At 35.9% G+C, this 20,354-nt stretch overlaps 3 protein-coding genes across 3 annotated transcripts; 1 reads left to right on the plus strand and 2 right to left on the minus strand.

The window, feature by feature from the left end:
- Positions 1-1,039: 1,039 nt before the first annotated feature.
- LOC111460693 (non-specific lipid-transfer protein 8-like) lies at positions 1,040-1,811 on the plus strand. The gene is made up of 2 exons (XM_023103928.1): positions 1,040-1,514; positions 1,598-1,811. The coding sequence occupies exons 1-2, from the start codon at positions 1,183-1,185 to the stop codon at positions 1,605-1,607; spliced, it is 342 nt and encodes a 113-aa protein (XP_022959696.1). The 5' UTR covers positions 1,040-1,182; the 3' UTR covers positions 1,608-1,811.
- A 1,666-nt stretch (positions 1,812-3,477) lies between these two features.
- On the minus strand, positions 3,478-5,636 carry LOC111460689. Its single transcript, XM_023103923.1, has 8 exons — positions 5,401-5,636; positions 5,236-5,322; positions 4,904-5,158; positions 4,641-4,805; positions 4,508-4,561; positions 4,272-4,418; positions 3,965-4,189; positions 3,478-3,897 (listed from the first exon to the last, which is right to left on the minus strand). Exons 1-8 carry the CDS (start codon positions 5,557-5,559, stop codon positions 3,745-3,747), a joined length of 1,245 nt encoding a protein of 414 aa, XP_022959691.1. The 5' UTR covers positions 5,560-5,636; the 3' UTR covers positions 3,478-3,744.
- A 3,713-nt stretch (positions 5,637-9,349) lies between these two features.
- Positions 9,350-19,898, minus strand: LOC111460975 (myosin-12-like). Its single transcript, XM_023104378.1, has 40 exons — positions 19,666-19,898; positions 19,463-19,591; positions 18,725-18,868; positions 18,447-18,592; positions 18,158-18,314; positions 18,013-18,071; positions 17,775-17,934; positions 17,542-17,691; positions 17,317-17,453; positions 17,081-17,227; positions 16,855-16,956; positions 16,729-16,786; positions 16,549-16,650; positions 16,420-16,457; positions 16,149-16,275; positions 15,895-16,065; positions 15,688-15,819; positions 15,487-15,593; positions 15,309-15,369; positions 15,034-15,211; positions 14,420-14,625; positions 14,133-14,252; positions 13,903-14,001; positions 13,558-13,773; positions 13,331-13,470; positions 13,147-13,248; positions 12,934-13,042; positions 12,759-12,860; positions 12,611-12,667; positions 11,755-11,925; positions 11,521-11,676; positions 11,237-11,443; positions 11,003-11,152; positions 10,835-10,905; positions 10,624-10,723; positions 10,479-10,535; positions 10,330-10,386; positions 10,108-10,188; positions 9,936-10,018; positions 9,350-9,833 (listed from the first exon to the last, which is right to left on the minus strand). The coding sequence occupies exons 1-40, from the start codon at positions 19,666-19,668 to the stop codon at positions 9,707-9,709; spliced, it is 4,719 nt and encodes a 1,572-aa protein (XP_022960146.1). The 5' UTR covers positions 19,669-19,898; the 3' UTR covers positions 9,350-9,706.
- Positions 19,899-20,354: the final 456 nt, after the last annotated feature.

Below are 20,354 nucleotides of genomic sequence, written 5' to 3' on the forward strand. Positions count from 1 at the left end.
TAAAAAAAAAAAAAAAAAAAAAAGGACAAAGGATGCCAGCTGTAGAGGTAGCTTTTTGAAACGTCAAATCGTGGGTTTGTGGAACCGTCCAACATAGCCGATGCTTAAGAATCTCACCAAAATCAAGGCATGGTCCATCTATACAATGCTTTTAAATGCCATTATAAAATCCTTTATATATATATATATATATATATTATGTGCTAATATTATTACGTCTTCATATTCAAAAAGTTTATATTATGAATCTTGATGCTAATACTAAATTCAAATAAATTTGATTGGGTTAGCTCCCGTTTCGTGTCATATGTCTATTATATGCACTCATTCTCGAGCTATCCAAATTTTAAATGGGCATAAAATGTAATCATTCAAGCCCACCGCTAGTAGATATTGTTCGCTTTGACTTATATCGTCTTTAACTTGACAGTTTTAAAATGCATCTACTAGAGAGAGGTTTCCACATCTAAAAAATGCTTTGTTCCCCTCTCTAACCCATGTGAGATCTCACAATCCTCTCGGTGTCTGACTCTGATACTATTTGTAATAGCCCAAATTCATCACTAATAGACATTGTTCACTTTAGTCTGTTACGTATTATCGTTGGCCTCATGATTTTAAAATGCGTCTATTAGGATGAAGTTTTCACACCTTTATAAAGAATGTTTGTTCTCACGTAAAATTTCAACTGTATCGAACTATTTATGCATTTTCAACCTAACCCACACAAACCAATATGTCTATTATACGCACTCATTCTTGAGCTACCCAAATTTCAAACGGGCATGAAATTTCAACTTGCATCGAACTATTTATGCATTTTCAACCTAATCAACACAAACCCATATGTCCATTATATACACTCGTTCTCGAGCTATCCAAATTTCAACTACATCCAACTATTTATGCATTTTCAACCTAACGATCCCAAACCCATATCCACACCCTTTCCATTTCTTGTAGTATAGAACAACAAGACAATTCTAGAGTGGTTGAACTTTCCATTTGAGTGCAAGAATCATCATATCATACAATACAATAACTTGTTTGATAGCCCATAAGTAAAAAAAGAAGAAGAAAACCCTTAGTCAAACCAGCCACCATTTCTTCTCATCCAAATCCCTCTACATAAAGTTGGAGTATCATATCACACCCTCCACTCAATCCCATAAGCTACAAGCCATGGCATCTCTTAAAGTAACCATCGTGTGCATGATGCTATTGCTTCTTCAAGAATCAGAGGCAGCAATCTCATGCAATGACGTGACAAAGGACTTGATGCCATGCGTGAGCTACCTCATGAGCGGCAGTGGGAAGCCGCCAAGCGCATGCTGCGATGGTGCCAAAGCGCTGTCATTGGCAGCCACAAGCAGTGATGACAAGAAGGCTGCATGCGAATGCATCAAATCAGTTGCTGGTAGTGTGAAATACAACGCTAAATTGGCTGAAGATCTTCCTGGAAATTGCGGCATTACACTGCCTTTTAGCATCTCAGCTGGAATTGACTGTTCCAAGTATGAAATTCTATACACTAAAATTGAATTTTTGTTTGAAGAAAGTATTGTTAATTAGCGTTGTTTGTGTTGTTAATTTTCAGGATTAGTTGATTATGAGACAGGAGCTGGCAGCATTCTACTATAAACTTGGAGAAATTAGTATATATATTATGTAATCAAATAAAATAAAAGTAGCTGGAATGGAATCTAATCTCGTGGAATTTTAGATTCCTTTTATGTCTTCATATCATGTGCTCTCAGTGTACCTTTGTTTCTTCTTATATTCATATAAAAATATGTTATCCTATTATTTCCTTTTAACTTTTCAATATGAAACACACGTATTGTTTTAGGTCAAACGAACATGACTCTCCACATGACTCTCCACAATGGTATGATATTGTCGACTTTGAGCATATGCTCTCATGACTTTGTTTTGTGCTTCCCAAAAGGCTTCATCCCAATGGAGAAAGTATTCTTTGTTTATAAACCCATGATCATTCCCTAAATTAGCTGGGATGTGGGACTTTCATCATCCAACAGATACAAATAGTATCAGAGCCAAGCATCGAGTGGTGTTCTAGCAAGGACACTGACCCTGAAAAAAGAGTGGATTGTGAAATCCCACATCGGTTGGAGAAAGAAACGAAATATTTCTTATAAGGGTGTGAAAACTTCTCCCTAGTATACGTATTTTAAAAATTGTGAGGCTAACGACGATACGTAACGGGTCAAAATGGACAATATCTCCTAACCTTAGACTTGTATTTTCTTTGAATTTAAACCCTAAACCCATAATTAGAAGAAAAAAAACTCGAATTTAGTAACCCATTAAAAAATTAAAAGAAAATGATAGAAAATGTGGAAGACAAAAAGGCAAGAGATTAAATTATTTTTTGTTTGGATTAATTATTTTGATGGAATATTTGAGCTGAAACTGAAACATTACCTGTCAGATTTGGAACACACCAACAGTTCACATGGATCCAACGACCCACATGCATCTGTTCGGACAAAAAAAGCAGGTTGACTTTGACTCTTCTGACATTTATTTTGGTTATGGGATTAGGGATATTAAAAATAAAAACCACACCTTCATCTTAATATTATTTCAAATCATATACCTATATTCTTAACCTCATCCATTATTCAATAATAATTCATTACACATGCCATTAAACACTTAGGTTAACTATATTCTCTAATTATATTAGGGTTTAGGGTTTGGAATAACGTAACCGTTCGAGGCCGTAGTTAGCAAATATTGTCTAATTGGACTCGTTATGTATCATCGTCAGTCTCGCAGTTTTAATTTGACTCGTTATGTATTAGGGAAAGATTTCTATACTCTTATAGAAAAAAAAATGTTTCATTTCACTCTCTAACCGATAATGGGGTCTCACAATCCATCCTCTTAAGGGTCAGCGTCTTTATTAACACACCCCCTGGTGTCAGACTCTAATACTAACTTTTGCAGTCTCAAGCTACCCCTAGTAGATATTGTCTGTTTTAGCTTGTTACATATTGTTATCAGCCTCATGATTTTAAAACGTGTCTATTAGGGAAAAATTTCTATATCTTTATAAATAATGTTTTGTTCCCCTCTCCAACCGATGTGGGGTCGGTCTTACAATCTACCCTTTTGGGTATCTAATATTCTCGCTGTCACACAACTCGATGTCTGGCTCTCATACCAACTGTAACAGCCCGAGGCTACCGCTAACAGAAATTATCCTTTTTAACTAATTACGTATCGTCATCAGTCTCACTTTTTTAAAACAAGTCTGTTGTAGGGAGATATTTCACCATTTTTATAAAGAAGGTTTCGTTCTCCTCTCCAACCAATATAGAATCTCACAGATAATTACGAGACATAATTTACTCTATACGAGTCTAATCCATTAAACGTCATACACATCGTTATAAATTATAAACTTGCTGGATTTCACGATTCAAATTCTAGTAAACCAAAGACGAACAAGAAAATTAAACACACTTATACACATTTCCAAAGAGATAAAACAAATAATTAGCCGTGTTTTTTTGTTTTTTCTTCCTTCTAAGCTTTCGAAACAAACAAATCAGCCTCTCTCTCTCTCTCTCTCCCAAAGTTGATGTGCAGGGAGAGAGATGGAGAGAGAGAGAAGCTTCATCACAAGTTAAACATATCTCAATAATACCCACTAAAAATAATGCACAAGAAATGCATTTAAAAATATATTTTTATATATTTAGAGAGAGAATTTTATCACGGGCAGTTTGGATTTCTGCCCGGGCCGCCGTAGAAGAAGTAATTACCCCAGTCGCCGGACTTCCCGTTCTGAACATCGTAGCAACTGGGTTGCTCTGTGAAAGTTCCGATATCCTCCGGCTGCCGGAGATTATTGGAGCCGTCCACCACCTGTTTTTGATACTAAAATAAGATAATTTAATCAAATTATTTTAATTTTAACACTGAATTAACGAACCTGAATGTTCCTAAAGTAGCCGGCCTTGCCGAAGCCCTCGCCGGGGAAGTGGCCGCTACCCATTTGAGTGGAAGTGTGTTGGCCGTCAGATTCAGAGTTAACGACTTCGCCGCCCCATTCGACCATGGAGGCGCAGTCCGTGAGGTAGGAGAACAAGAACGCCGGCCAGTAACCCAAAACATAGCTATTTCCGAATTGCATCCACCAGTTTCCTTCCTTCGGGTCCTAAAAACAAATTTTTAAAAAAATTTGTCAGAGATGCTCTGTTTTCAATTGGTCGAATTGGGTTATGTTCTTTGAAGCTGACCTTCCAGATGAGCAAGCTAATATCATATTGAGAGCCTCTGTAAGAAGAAATGGGATAAATGCTAGCACCCAGAGCAATTTCATTATTGATTTGAACAAACCCAGAACAGAGGAGATTGTAGCAGCCAGTAGCTTGATATGCATCACTCTGTTTCAAAAAAAACAACGAATTCAGGTCAATTTTGATCGAAATTTAGAGGGGAATTCATAAAAAGTTATGAAATTTGAAGAACTTACAGTCCAGTAAGTGAAGAATCTGGTGTTGTTATCTCCATATAAATCAGGGCTAACCTGTTTTTGTTAGAAAAAATTACTCAAAAAGGTGAAATCTTTGATACAAAAACTGGGAATTAATGAAGATTTTATGAACCTGCCAACCAGCTTCAATGCTATTAAGATCTTCCCCAAAAGTTCCTCCAAGAATCCAGATCTGGGAGAGGCTGAATTCGTTTGGGTGTTGGATTTTGGGAGACCAAACGTTTATGGTTGCTTTAGCTCCATAGTATTGTCCTCCTTCAACATATGTTATTGCATGCTAACAACTCCAAAAGCAAAGGCAAAAAGTAAAAATCCACATTTTGAAAAAAATTGTAAAGAACAAATACGAACAATATGCTCTGTTTCTTGAAGTACCTGATGTCCTGTTTGGCCATTGAGATCGATATCAATGGAGGTTGGTTTGGCAGTGGCTTGAGGCTTCTTCCTCCCATAGTTTTTCACAGAATTTGCTCTCAAAATGTCTCTTTTTGTTGTTCTTCTAATGGGAATCGTCCCTTTTGGACACCTTCCCTTCAAGTGCCATGATTGAGTTATGGGCTTTGGTTCTGAACCTTTTGAAGACATTTTATTGTCACTTAAAACCCCTTCTGGATGAAAATTTGGCCTCATCTGAAAAAACCCATCTCAGAAATTGAAGAAAAAAACGACCCAAAACCGAAAATTTGGAGAATTGAAGAAAAAAAGACCTGAATTGTATGGTTTTTGAGAAGAGGATGATCGAAAGCTGGCTGATGAGCCATATGAACACAGTCAATTATATCCCCATCGGGACTCTGTAACAAGAACACATTTTAAGTTCTTCAATTCAAGTGTATACCCAAAGAAGAAGAAGAATAGAGAAGCTTCATAACCTTGATGGACTTGACGGCAGGTTTATTCAGCTTCTTCAGGTGGAGCTGAGCTTCGAATCGCCGGAGACGGTGACGGTGACGGTGGTGGCTGGATTTCCCCGCCGCCGCCGCCACTGATAAAGAAACCACTAACAGCAACAGCAGCTTTAGAGCACCCATTTCACTGAATTTTGAGTGGAAAAAAGTTGGAGAACTTTATGGAATTTTCACAATGAGTCGTAAAATTTTAGACCATAGTTTTTATTATATATATATATATATATATCCTCACGAGTGATGTGTAGAAGAGAAGGGCATACTTTGTAATTAAAATAAAATTAGTTATTTTTATTTTCCACGCCATGCCCCTGCCCAGTTTGCGACAGTCCACCAGAAACTGCCGACGCCATTTTCTTTGTCGCTGACCCCAATCTCAGACGTAGGGGTATTATGGTCAATGTCTATTTAAAAAAATTAAATTAAAATTTGAAAATACTTATAAAAAGTATATAACAATCAAAAATGAATAATTACTCATAAATGTATTATTTTCATGAAAATTAACTTACAAACATGAATAAATTCATTTCGTAAATTATTTTACATTAATGGTTTGGTTGGTAAAGTCGTAATTATTTTAAATTAGATTAGATTTGTAAGATTCTACGTTAATTTACTTTATATTACAACTGGTTTGGTTGATAAAGTCGGGATTATTTTAAATTTTAATTATTTTAATATTGAAATAAATTAATTAAAAAAAAAAAAGAGAAAAAGAGAATTAGTGAGTGTTATCCAGATCTATGTATGTGGAAAGGTGGTGTGGGGTTTGTAGCCCACACTTTGGTTTCTCTGTCTCTCAATCAATTAGGGTTTTTGTCTTGTAATGAAGGAACTCGAAATTTATATATAAGCTCTGCATCAGTTGCTAGCCTGTATCTGCCTTTGTTGGATTTATAATTTTTAATTTTGTATTGACTTTTCTATTTTCTGGATATTATTTTAATAAAAAAATATTAACCGGTTAAAAGAGACGTATATTCTTGATTAAGAAGTTTAGAAGTTGAAATCAGTATGTTCATGAAAAAAGAGTTCGAGAGATGAAGTGAAAACGTTAGTGGGATGAATGGTTGGTTGATGGTAAGAGAAAATGTGTGGCTGTGGTTTTTTCGACGATTGAAGAGGAGAGTAAAAACCCCTTTTTAGTAGACGCGTTTTAAAACTATGAGGTTGACGACGATACGTAACGGATCAAAGTGAACAATATATGCTAGCTGTGAGCTTGAGCTGTTATAAATGCTATCAGAGCCAGATTACGGGCAGTATGTCAACGAGGACACTAGCCCCCAAATAGGGTGAATTGTGAGGTTCTGCATCGATCAAAGAGGGAAAGAAAATATGACTTATAAAAATGAGGAAACCTCTCTTTAATAGACGCGTTTTAGATAGATACTACTGAGAAGAAACACGGTCCCAATCGATGGAAAAAAAAAGCAAAAAACAAAAGAGAAAAAGATAGGATATGGTGGAGGAATACAAATGGAAGATTTAAAAAGTGGGTAATGCTGTCCAAATCCAGCTTTTAAAGCCACTAATTGTTGTTAAGATTACAAAAAAAAATATTTTAAAGGAGTTTAATTAATTCACGGTAGACATCGTTTAGCCAATAATATAAATTAATCGATAATATGAACTAACGTCACTCAAAAATTTTATTTTCAAATAATAATAATAATAATAAAATTACGAACTAACGTCTTAATTTTATGATAAAAGGTAATTCTAAGAAAACAAAATAATTGACCAAATATTAAAATCGTAGAAATCAGGCATAATTGATTAAGGATACGATAAACATATTTAAAAGGTGAAATTATCGTTCATATTTATATCTAATAATGTTATCTCGATGCGTTTGATATAACAATTTTGTCGTGATAACGATCTCGACTAATTAATTTTTTTGTGATACATCAAAATTTGAATTGGATCTCACTATCGACTCGATCTTTCGAAAACGATGTTATTACCTACCTAACATACCACTTATTGATGTTGACTTAGTTCATCTTTACCTAAAAACTAGTTCCAAGAGATTGGACTTTTTTTTTCTTTCACATTCAATGGATCAATAGTTAAAATTTGGCACTTCTCCACACCCACTTGGACAGTTCGAAAGTCAAAGATTGACCCAAAAATAAGTTTAATATATATATTATATCAATCGTGATTCTTAACATTTTTATAATTTTTATAAAAGCAAGAAAAAAAATCATATACTTGGAGAAAAAAAAATTATAAAAAATATAATATCAAATATCAAATAGTTAGCCTTAAAAAAATAATAGATGTTTTATTTATGTTATTGGGTTCATATTTTGGAGAAGGAAAAAAAAAAGGTAAAAATTTGAAGTTAAATGAAAAGGGTTGAGGGCACAATTATTGTCCGATTATGGACCTCAAAAGATTAGTTGGGGGAACAATGGTGATCCGTGAAAAGATTCCTGCCATACCCTAATTTTAAACCCTAATCATTGCTAGAGACTTTTTTCTTTTTTTTCCTTTTTCCTTTCTAAATAACTTATTAATACAAATTAGCATAATATTTTTTACTTTTTATCTTACTAATCGATTTTACGTCATTCATTTAGTGATGCTAATGTAGTGTTTAGAGAGAGAAACGAGTATCAACCAAGATGTTGGACTCCTAAAATTGTGAGAACCCATATTGGTGGAAAAGACAAATGAAACATTTATTATAAGGGCGTGGAAATCTTTTTCAACTAGTTTTAAAATTTTTTAGAAAAACCTTGAAAATAAAAGCGAGGCCAATATCTACTGTTAGATTAATAATTTATAAAAATAGTGTTAAAAATAAATGTTTTTTTTTTTTTTTTTGAACCTTAAAATAAAAGAGAGAGAATTAAAAGGGGTGTAAATATCATGAATGCTGTTGAATCACATGCATCAAATGCAGATGACGTTTCTGTTGTGGGATAAAATCCAAATGAAGAAAGTGATAAAGTTATAACCCTAAGTTTGACTATCAATCATAATAAATGCACATACATCATTCAAGTCATATCCTCACAATCAAATCTAATTTGGTTATTATATGCTTTCACATATTAAAAATTAAAATTTTCGAATCAACAAAATCCCTCCTCTTTCGTCGCTAGGTCAATATCATCATTGTCCCTGTTAACAATTTAATTCTCAACTCCATCTCGACATTTTTCGTAATAATAAAATTGAAAAACTGTTTAAAAATTCCAATGTGATATAGTCCGACGAGAGATTCAAAGTTTTCTTCTTTTCATACGTAGGAAATATTGTTAAAATATATATAAATGCTCATAAATTGTTAATCTATTGATGATATTGATGGTTAAACTCCATTTAGAATGGTAAAAATGTAATCTTAATTCGAGATCATAGTTATAGGGAAAAAAGATTTTTTATGATAATAGGAGCAAAATTGCATCAATAACATTTGTAATTATATATATAAATGACATTCATGGTGTAGCATTAATAATTATAGAAATATCATTTTGAAATGTGGATGTTCATAAGGATTATTCTTCTATAGGGCTGCCTCTATGTCTGTACCTATATATAATTTTATAATTTTGAGGAACAAAAAAAGAAATTTATTACCTAATAATTTTCATTTTCTAAGCATTACAAAATACAAAACATTTTAACAAATTTAAAAATATTTCTGAAAGAATAATGCAATGAGAATTGGGGCAAGGTCCGAGGAGAATGTAATATCTATCTTTGTCCCCATTTAACTAAAAAAAAAATCTCTCATTCTATGCAGGTCCCCACAAGCCTTAAAATATATTATTTAAGTATTAACACGAGCACAATTCATCTAGTTAATACATTATAATATCAATCGAAAAAAATATATATATATTACATATTGCAAGAAAATTTGAATTCTTCAATTTTGCTGAAAAGATACATAAATTCTTGAATTTTCCTTTCATTTCTATCCATAAGTGAACGAAATCCTGTAAACCCTTATTGTGTTTGAAAAAAGCTCACTCAAAATTTTGCCCAGAACGCAAAGGTTTGGCCATCTCTTTCCTGGAAACCAAAACAAGAAACATACACACACCACACGTATAATGTACAAAATCAACGAATAAAGAATTAACACGAAAACACACCATCTCTCCCACCCCCCACAAAAAGAAAAATCAAGAGGGAAAAATTCAATGTGGGAAACCAATCAACAGCACTGTGTAATGTTTCTTCAACTTCCTCAATTGTGGTTAAGTTGAAGAGAAGCTTTCCATTTCTGCATTATCATATATCATTCACTCACTTGCTGCAGTAGAAAATGGAAATCAGATCTTTGTCTTATGAGCGGCGGCGGGTCGATATCGGACAGGTTAACCTCGCCGAAGGACCGGAATACTTCTTCTATTGAAAATGGTATGCTGAAAATGGTAGGATTGATAAGTATTGATCTTTAGAATCATAGAGATTATAAATCACAAAAGATTCAGAATAAACTTGGGATATAGAATGCAAATTTGTACCTTGAATCCACATCAAGCAGGAAAGAGTTGTTTGGGATGTTGATGGAGTCTTCTGCTAATAGGACTCTCATTCTTCCAATTATCTGCAGAACAGCCAAAGTGTGCAATTTTTTGTTTCAAATATCTTGTGGTTTATTAAATTAATCGACAACAAGGATGAATAATCACTTACATCAGGAGATAACCCCTGAGTTCCATATTTGTCGTCCCAGAACATCGTTCCTATGCGATATATTTGCGGGATGCTCAGAATCTGATACAAAAACAAACAAGAAGAAGAATTAAGGGTCAAAATACCATAAAGTTCTTACAAATGAAATTAAGAAAGAAAAAAAAAATTCAAGTTAAAATCAGATGTTTTTTTTTTTTTTTTCAAGAACACTGATGTAGTTACCGGGCACAATTCATCTGTTATCTCATTCAAACTTTTCTGGGACTTCTGGTGTAACACCTGCAGAGATGGGACCAAGAGTATGAGTCCTCAATCCAATCACAGAAAACCTGATTGGTTTCACTTTTCGGTTCGAGTTACAAGAAACGTACCAGAAATCCTACTGCCTGTCTTATGTGTTGAAGTTCATTCCAGGAAGAGCCAGCATACTGTTGAAGTAAACGAAAAAGTTACAGATGTTCATTGTTTAAAGAGATTTTGTTTCGAAACCTTCAAATTCCAGCACATTTCTCTCACCGTATCAGTAGCTTTAGTACACCATTGCTCCAACTCCTGCAGACCTAACTTTAAGTACTCTCCATTACTGAAGGAACAGCACTCACGTCGTAGTAACAAGCTGCCAACAGAAAAAAGTAAATAAATAAAATATCTCTTTTGTAGAGGTTTTATGTAGTAAATCATATCCTTGTGGAATGATTATGCTCAAAGAAGCTGTATTGTTACTCACCTATTGAAGAGCTGGACATTTATGAATGAGAAAACCTGAAGGAAGATTTTTCTCATGATCATGGAGGGAACCTGAAAAATTGCAGAAGTCAATTTTGTATGAACAGAAACCTGCTCCTAAACGTAAAATGCCTACAACAACAGATGAATAGGAATAGATTTAACTTACATGATTTTCAGACATTATATCCAAGGTCTGGTCTAGATTATTAACAATGCTTTGCCAGTGAATACTTGATGCTTGTTGTTTTGCAACAATATTTGAATGGATATTTTTAGATGACCCTCTTATTGATCTGGCCCTCACTGATCTTGGTGCCTGTCAGTGCTTATTAAGATATTGTCAGAAAAAAGGTTCAAAAAACTTCGTTTTTTCTCTTTTCTATTGTATAATTTTGGCTACCTGTATGCATAGATGCAAGAAAGGGCTAATTTCTTTCTTCAAGTTATCACGTATCATCCCAAACAATTTTTCAATGCATGCTGCCAAATGTTGCTTAAAAAGCAATGCTGGGTACTTGGCTTCAACTTTAGATTGATTGTTTGTCTTTCCCACCATTCCACTGTATCCACTGGAAATTCCCATACCCATTGAAGATGATCGAAGACCCTGAAAACTTCTATACTTAGTTGAATGGTTCACAAGAAATTTATTTATCAGCCAAAATTTTCAGGTAGGAAGCATACATATGCCATACGACCAAATAAGGTTGAAGGGGAAGTACGGTTGCGATGTGAAGCTGCAGTACTTGTATTGGCTGCCTTGAGTGAACTTTGAAGAAGATAGAAAAGGGTAGAAGTGGTTGAAAGCCAATATGCAAGGTCACTGATATTTTCTTGACTCTGCAAGTGCAATCAGTTTCATAGGATCAGTAGGATTTTCTAAAAAGAGTCACAATCAACGAAGTTTCCAGACCCAACCTCTATAGAAGATCTGATTGTGTGAATAATTCTGTCGAATATATTGGTCTTATCTGCTTCAAAAGATCTCCATTGAAGAAGTGTCTTGTAGACAATACAAGCTGCAACTGGTCTGCCTTTGTCAAAACGTTTGTCTTCTGCTAAGCACTTGAGCAGGACATCATGATTTTCCTATTGATGAAACAATTTTATTATGATTTGATGAACAATAACTCTTTCTTTCTGATATTATTGTTGAGGATGGTTGAGAGGGAGTCCACATTTAAGAAGATGATCATGGGTTTATATGCAAGGAATACTATCTCCATTGGTATGAGACCTTTTGGAGAAACCAAAAGACCATGAGAGCTTATGCTCAAAGTGGACAATATGATACCACTGTGGAGAGTCGTGATTCTTAACATGATATCAGAGTCATGCCCTTAACTTAGCTATGTAAATAAAATCCTCAAATGTCGAATAAAGAAGTTGTGAGCCTCGAAGGTGTAGTCAAAAGTAACTAAAGTGTCGAACAAAGAGTGTACTTTGTTTGAGGGCTCCAAAGAAGGAGTCGAGACTCGATTAAGAGGAGGTTGTTCGAGGGCTCCATAGTCCTCATGGGAGGCTCTATGGTGTATTTTGTTCATGGGGAGGATTGTTGAGGATTGTTAGGAGGGAGTCCCACATTGGATAATTAAGAGGATGATCATGAGTTTATAAGTAAGGAATACTATCTCAATTGGTATGAGGTCTTTGGGAAAACCCAAAGCCATGAGAGACTATACTCAAAGTGAACAATATCATATTATTGTGAAAAGTCGTGGTTCCTAACAATTATATCCCATACATGACCACAAGATGAACTATAGCAATATACCTGTTGCTTTTCTGTGAGCGAGCCTTGCTTAGCTAGGACGGGAACAACAGGTGGTTCCTGATGATAAAGGACAAAAATAACTCCGTGTCAAATACAAAGGGACAGACGGGCATTTACTGATTTCTCATATAGGGAAATTCATTCTTGCCTTAGTTGCTTTAATCTCCGTAGTTGCTTTAATCTCTTCTTCCACAATATGCCCGTTATCTAAAGGCTGCCCGTTATCTAAAGGCTGCCCGTTATCCAAAGGCTGCATACATTAGAAGCTTGTAAGAATCGAAGCAATATTCTCACAGTAAAATATGTGATCTAGAGATTTGTACCTTGCTTTCTGCAAGCACCCCTGCAGGAATAGACACATGCTCAACAACTACTGTCCGGTTGCGAAGAACTTCATTCTCCGCCTCGAGACTTCCGATCTTACTCTTGAGGCTGAAATAGCAGTATGTTATTGTTATATCATTCAAGTTTTTTAGTCAAGCAAAAATGTAGAAAGAACTATATGTATGCATGCAGCAGGAATAGTAAGCACTTACGCTTGCAGTTCATCAGAGAGGGATTCATTGTCTGCAGCAACCAAAGCCTGCTGACGTAGAACCTGGTTCTCGGACTCGAGGCTAGATAAATTTGATTCCAATCTGGAAATAGTAAAGAAGATGAGGCGTTTACAGATCATTATCAGCAGTGGCCAGATGATGTAATCGTTTAGCAGTTAACTACCTCTCAATAGTCTCCTGAAGCTGCATTGATTTCAATTGTGCCTCTTCTGCCTCCTTGAGTGTAGCTTTACTTTCCTTTTCTACTTCAGCAAACTTTTCTTCGAATTCCTCAAGTTTCTTCTTCAGCTCTCCAACCACCCCCTGAAATTTCAGTTTTATTCATAACTTGAATACAACAAAAATAATGGTATTTTCAAGAGGCTGGTGTTTGCTGCCTTCTCATGCTACCTCAAGTTCTTCATTGTGATTTCTCAGCATTTCCAGCTTGGTCTCATCAACCACGGGCACTTCCTTAATGACCGGTGGAGCTTGTTCTATGGCCAATTTTGCTTCTTCTCTCTCACGTATGATTGCAGCATTGGCTTCATCCAGCTGTCCTTGCATTTCTTCCAAAGCACTTTGTAACTTTGCAACTTCTTGCCCCTTGGCTTCTTCAACATCCATCTACAAACGCAGGATCATAAAATTTTGTCTATTCAGAAAATATTTGAGAACAAATTAAAGAGCCATTGACTATGACTATGTGCTTCTCAAATTCCAGGCATTGCTCGCAACAAGTTACGGGACTCGTACCCTCAGGTGCTTCTCAAATTCCAGGCGCCACGTTAGCTCCTCGACACGCTTCTCCAATTTGTCCTTGGCCTCCTTGAGTGCCCCTGTTTCTCTTGCAGCCTAGACAGGAAGAAGCCCTTTGTTACACCACCCAGTTACATTTGCTTATAGGTACGTCAGTTCATGGCTTTCGATGTTTAATGCATATTGTGAATTCAAATGTTAATAAAAATAAATAAATAAAAACTCACCATCTTTAGTTTTTTAAGCTCTTTCCTTGCAACTTTAGCTCGCCAGAGGCATTGAAGGGCAAGAGTTGCCTTCTGCTGCTGTTTGTAAGCTGAAATAGCTGATGCCCTTCGCCATTCAGTCTGTAAAACTCAAGTATATGAATGACCAATATTACAATGTAGAGCTTAATTACTTGGTTTCTGGATTCTGAACTTCAAATGTTTTTCCCCTGATAATTCCTTATTCCTGTTGTCGACATGATGTCTTTTATCCTTCAATTAACAAAAATTGTCAGAGAATTTATTACCTGAACAATAATAGCTGCCTTTGTTCTTCTTCTGTGTCTGAACTCATTTCTAGCGGCCATTGCTCGCATACCAGTTTGAATAACTATAGCTGACGCAAGTAATTTTGTGTAAGCTTTTCTGTCTGCATGAGCACGTGCATGCTTCTGTATACGGATTGAAGCAGCTTCTCTCCTCATTTTCTCATACAGCTTACGAGCAAGTTGCGCTGTAGGTGTAATTAGCAAAGAAATTAATCAGCCTCAGTTATATACTAAAAATACCTACATACAGATCAGGTTTGAGACTCAGAGCATTCTAGAAAAGTATATGATCCCCAAATATAAACCAACAAGTACACCAAATAAACTAACAAACTTAGTCCATACTATCCTACGTGATCAACTGACATGGTTCCTGTTGAGAATTGTTGTGAGGGAGTCCTATATTGACTAATTTAGAGAATGATCATGGGTTTATAAGTAAGTATGAGATCTTTTGGGGAAGCCCAAAGCAAAGTCATGAGAGCTTATGCTCAAAGTGGACAAGTGGAAAGTCATGATTCCTAACGGTTCCTGAGTACTAATTTTGTTACTCCACGTGCTTATGAAATAATGAATAAGGAAGAAAAGGGCACCTCTCCAATGTTTCTGCATATGAATTGTAGCTCTCCTCATGGTGAGAAACTCTTTCCTAGTTAGAAGGGTTCGAATTTGCCGCTGGATGCGTCTGACAGCATTGGCCAATATTTCAGTTCGTCGTGCATCCAACTCAGCCATTTGTCCAGCTCTCAGAAACACTTTTGTTTTTCCAATCTGAAGCACAAAGAATGAAATGAAATTGGGGTTTGGCAAATGTGCTTGATAATGTTCTTTCTTGATACCCACGTCAATATTTTAAATTATTACCCACCTGATAACCCTTTAAGCCCATTCTGTCGCATATTGCCATGCATGCTGATTTTTCATCAGTCCTATAAAAGTTAAAAAAACCCAAGTTAACCGTCCACTTGAATGCAAGTCGATCTCTGCTACAAATGAACAAAGCCAAGCCAAAACAAACATGAAGTTAACATTTAGTTTTTTTATACCCGTCTGAAATATCTGGAGTAAGCATTCCAAAACGATCAAGGAACTCATCAAATGTTCTTTTCGTTGGATATCCTGCACAGCTAATTCTAATTGCCTCGAGAACTCCCTGTCAAAATTCATCAAGAGTAATGTTATTGAGGAGAGCAAAAAATATTACAAATTCAAATTTTAAATTTAGGCATTTGAAGAGTTTAACTTACCCCACATCTCAATTGGTTCAACACATTGAAGTTTTCAAAGATTCCAGGCTTCAAGACTGTGTTGGGCTTCACACATCTGATATAATGTGGTTCTGTAGTATTCAATGTTTCCATGAGAGCTTGGAGTTGTTGCTGTATGGAAGAGTAAGTCATCGTCTTGAACCTATGAGAACTAGAAGACTATGCCACAAGTGAAGTAACTTGTACCTTGAACCGAGTACCAATAGAGGAAAACTTAGATTGCTTTGAGCTCTCCTGAGGAAGTGGAGGGAAAAGATTTGCAACAAAAGAGCATTGTGAGGCATTCAGAAGAGCCTGATGTTCTGCTACTACATAGTCCTTGTTTTTATCTAGAAATAGGTCTGCTTGGTATGTAACCTGTTGATTCAAAGATTGTTAATAAGAAATTAATGACTGATCTTTTAAGCGCGATAAAAGAGTACTCGTGATATGTAGCCTACATCTCCAGCATAATGGTTTATTGTGAAGTTTGTTCGAGCAAGTTTTGGCTTGCTGAACCGCTTATGTCCTTTGTACGTCTGATACATCTTTTGAGCAAATGTTTCATGTGTCGACTTTGGAAACATGCTGCAAGACAGGAGAACAACAGAACAGGTTCCCTTCATACATTCTAAAGTAAAAGTTAAATTTTACAGATTTCTTATCTATTAATGCTCGAGTTGAAACTAAAATACAGGGTCATTCATAAACATTACAAGTAAGAATGCATACCAGGCTTCATCAAGCAGGGCAATGATACCTCCAGGTTTCTGTGAGAAACATGATGCATTCATTACTCAAGCTCCAGAAGGTGTCAGCAAGCACAAAATATAACAAATGAGAGCCCATAAGAGTCGGTACCTTCTCAATGAGATCAAGGACATCCTGATTATCCACAAACTCAACATAGCTCCAGTTAATTTCTTCTTTCGTGTACTCCTCTTGCTCCATCTTGAAAACATGCTGCAAGGAGAAGGCTAATTTATGTTTTTGTAACGGAAAAAAAAAGGTTTAAACCACGTCTCGAGGCTTCAACCATACCTGATTAAAATGTTGCTGCAACTTCTCATTGGTCAGGTTGATGCAAAGCTGCTCAAAACTGAGAGGCAATGCATGTATTAGATATTGTAACCAAGATGCTGTGATCATGTATTAGAGTTTATTTACCTATTGACCTTGAAGCTTTCAAATCCATAAATATCAAGCACACCAATTAAGCTCGCTGCATTAGGATCTTGGCCAATTGAACTATTAATTTTGTCCACAATCCTGTCATAGTTCAGATATGCATTGGTATATGGTGAAAAGCCTTAAAAGATAAGCGGAACAGGATTTTGATACTCTAAATGCGAACACCAACCAAGAAAAAAAGGAAAAAATTTAGCTTACATACCAATCAAACAGCCTTGAATACACAGTTTTTGCCAATGCATCACGACTCAAGGCTGCTGAATCTGGGTCCAATGGCTTTGTAATTTTCCCATCAGGAGTCACTATGACACGCTGACAGAGTGAATGTTCCAATGCCTTCACATCACACCTGAGAAGAATATTGAAAGAATGTAAGAAGAGGCGCCCTCAGGAAATGAAACTTTTGTTTGGTGATTTCAAAAGATATTGAGTTCTAACATGAGTAGCTCTGCTGCTGTTTGAAGATGATAGTTTGATTTCTCGTCTTTCACTTTGGAGGAGTCAAATTCCTTCCCTTTCATGAATTCAATGTTTCCAAGATGCAGTATTGCAGCTACAACACGAAATATAGCATCCTACGGAACACATTTTGGATGAGCAAAGACTTATGTTGAGGAAATTTTCAACTTTTTTAAAGCTAGTTTGAGTGACACAAATACAAACCTGTTCATCCTGGCTGATTCCTACAACATCCATGGCGTTTCTCGTCTCCAAGTACTCTCTTGAATCATCAACATTCGCCACTTCGTAACAATTTGTTTGATTAAGATAACGATATGTCCTTGGGTCTGCTAACTTGTATTTCTTGACATCCTGCATTGAAACACTAGTCAGACACAGCTATGATAAAGATTAAACTGTATAAGATGACTTAAAGAGGGATGGAGAGAGCTTACTTCTGGTGGTGCTGCACAAAGCATGTAAAAACAATGGTAGTTTCTCTCAGGATCCGAGACTTGGCAAACACGCGACCGTTCGAGAAGGTACGTACGAATGGCAGCCCCAGAGATCTTCCAATTCTTATCAAATTGTATTTCTACAAATTTTCCAAAACGACTGAAAGAATTGCCTTGTTATATTAGAGGTAACAAGGAAAGACAATGTACAAAGCAACCGAGCATAAACATAAATCACCTCGAATTGTTGTTTTTGACGGTCTTGGCATTTCCAAATGCTTCCAACACAGGGTTGGACTGAAGAATTATCACACAAACATCACCCTCCATTCAATACTTTAATTAAATTCATCTACAATAAATGTTGCAGCCATGTTACTCACCTCCAAAACCTGCTGCTCGACTGTTCTTCCTTCTGTATCTGATCTGCCTCCCATGAACGCTAGATATCTCATGAGCATCTTCGTTGTCTCAGTTTTACCAGCACCACTCTCTCCACTTACTAAGATGGACTGACTTCCTTGCTCGTTAATCATCGATCTAAATTCATGAAAACAAAATTTCATCTCAACCTCTCACAATGTAGCAGCAGAAGTGCAGAACTAAAACACGTTTAAACCTCATTTTGGTCCCAAATTTCAAAATACTGATCTAAATTCATCACTCTTGTACCTATAGCAAGCATCTGCAACTGCGAAAAGATGAGGACTAAGCTCGCCGAATGTAGCTCCTTTGTACTGCTCCATCATGTGAATATCATACAAATGCGGCAATCTCCGGAAAGGATTCACGGCGATTAGAATATTCCCGGTGTAAGTCTGCGGAGTTCATAATACTCAAATGTCAATCAAAAATTGAATTCGAAACTGAAATCGTTGCCAAGATCCTGATACTGTAATCAATCGATTAATAAGCCGAGAAAGCAAAAGAGAATGAAATGAACCACTCACGTATATCTCGTTGAGAGAAAATCGACATGCTAGATTATGCAAAACTCCAGGTTCATGGAGGTATGCCAATTTCGTCATGTCGTCAACCCCAGCCGGCGGCGCCTCCGTGTCTTTCGGATATACACTCGAAATTGGCGCAACAATCTGAAATCGAAGTCGATAATCATCATAAGCATCAGTTCGAAGATTGATTCGTTAAATAAACCCTCCGAAATTGATTTTTCCCAAACGAAATCAAGCAAAAGTAGCAGAATGGAATCGAATGCTCCGATGAAATGCCGTGAATGTTCATCTTCTCCGCCGCAGAGAATCATCGGAGAAGAATCCCAAATCTCGCGGGAGATTAAATTTTGAAATTTATTTCTCATTTATGAAACCGGAGAAGCCATGTCTTCAGTAAAAGACAGTGGAAGGAGTAAATGACTAAATTACCCCTCTCTGGCAATTTGCTTAAACATGGCTTATTTATGCATCTGATGCAATTTTTTTTCCCAGAAAACGAACAACAACATAAAAACGAAACTTAAAAGCTTAAAATCAAAGAACAAAGCCAATATTGCATTAAAATTCATAAATCAGATCCCCTTTTAACTGATTCTCTCTTTTAGAACAAAACTTTACTCCCACTAACAACCAAGAACTTCCTCAAAAAAATCGAATTTCATGCTCTGTTTTTCCAGCTCCCATGTTCTTGGAACGAACAACAAAAAAGAAGAAGGAAAAGGAGAAAAGCTTAACAGTTTTATCCATGGAGGTGATTATGGTGGCATTTTTTCCACTAATATCTGTAACTTGACCATCAATCCAAGCATCCTCAGGATCCTCAACCCAAACATGTGATCCGACAATGATATTCACCGGAGTCCCCTGTTCCAACAACACAAATTTAATTCTTTCTTTGAAGCTGCAAAAAACAGATTCTAATAACAATCGACAATTACCATAATCGATTCAGAGCTCTGTCTATCTGTTCATCAAAGTTCGAACCAAAAACAGAGGAATTTCAAGAACAAAAACAGAACAATTGCGAGAGAAAGAGAGAGATCTAAATGCTGGGTTTTGATGGATTGAAGAACTTTAAAAGAATGGGAAAAAGGGAATTTAAAAGCAGAGGCAATGAGGCCAATGCTTCTGTGTTGTAAATTGTAATGTTCTAAAAGCAAAAGAACAGAGTAGCCAGCCACCACCTCTACTTCTTCTTCATTCTTTTTTTTTTTTTACCTTTTTTTTTTTTTTCAAAGGGGGGCATTTCCACGTTGGGTGCTGACCTGGCATCCAGACAGAATGCTTGAATGTTTTGACACGTGGAATTTTGGTTTGCTTAAGGTGTACGAAGTTTGTGTTACCTTGCTAGTCCACTTGCTTTGTCATTTCTCTATTCTGAAATTTCAGCTCTCCAAGCTTAATAATAATTGATGCTTTTAAATTATTAATTCTATTTTTTTAATATTCGCTTCTAACCCACGAAATTTTATATTTATTATATTCCATTTTAAATAATTGCTATAAATACTATATTTATTATAATTTAACAACATTTTGATGAAAATTATATTAATTAAATATTTGTTATAAAAAGAGATGAAAGTGTAAAAGAAGCCAAGGATTTTGAATGCATTGAAATTATAAG

Source organism: Cucurbita moschata, unplaced genomic scaffold, assembly GCF_002738365.1.
Source record: "Cucurbita moschata cultivar Rifu unplaced genomic scaffold, Cmos_1.0 Cmo_Scf00024, whole genome shotgun sequence".
Lineage (NCBI taxonomy): Eukaryota > Viridiplantae > Streptophyta > Magnoliopsida > Cucurbitales > Cucurbitaceae > Cucurbita > Cucurbita moschata.

Coding starts and splice junctions, on each gene's coding strand:
- LOC111460693 (XM_023103928.1), top strand. CDS start 1,183: ATGGCATCTCTTAAAGTAACCATCGTGTGCATGATGCTATTGCTTCTT.
- LOC111460689 (XM_023103923.1), bottom strand. CDS start 5,559: ATGGGTGCTCTAAAGCTGCTGTTGCTGTTAGTGGTTTCTTTATCAGTG. Junction 5,159..5,235: donor TCAAAAACCATACAATTCAG/GTCTTTTTTTCT, acceptor GGGTTTTTTCAG/ATGAGGCCAAATTTTCATCC. Junction 4,190..4,271: donor TTAGCTTGCTCATCTGGAAG/GTCAGCTTCAAA, acceptor ATTTGTTTTTAG/GACCCGAAGGAAGGAAACTG.
- LOC111460975 (XM_023104378.1), bottom strand. Junction 15,370..15,486: donor ACTCCAGATATTTCAGACGG/GTATAAAAAAAC, acceptor TAACTTTTATAG/GACTGATGAAAAATCAGCAT. Junction 15,212..15,308: donor TGGGCTTAAAGGGTTATCAG/GTGGGTAATAAT, acceptor TTTGTGCTTCAG/ATTGGAAAAACAAAAGTGTT.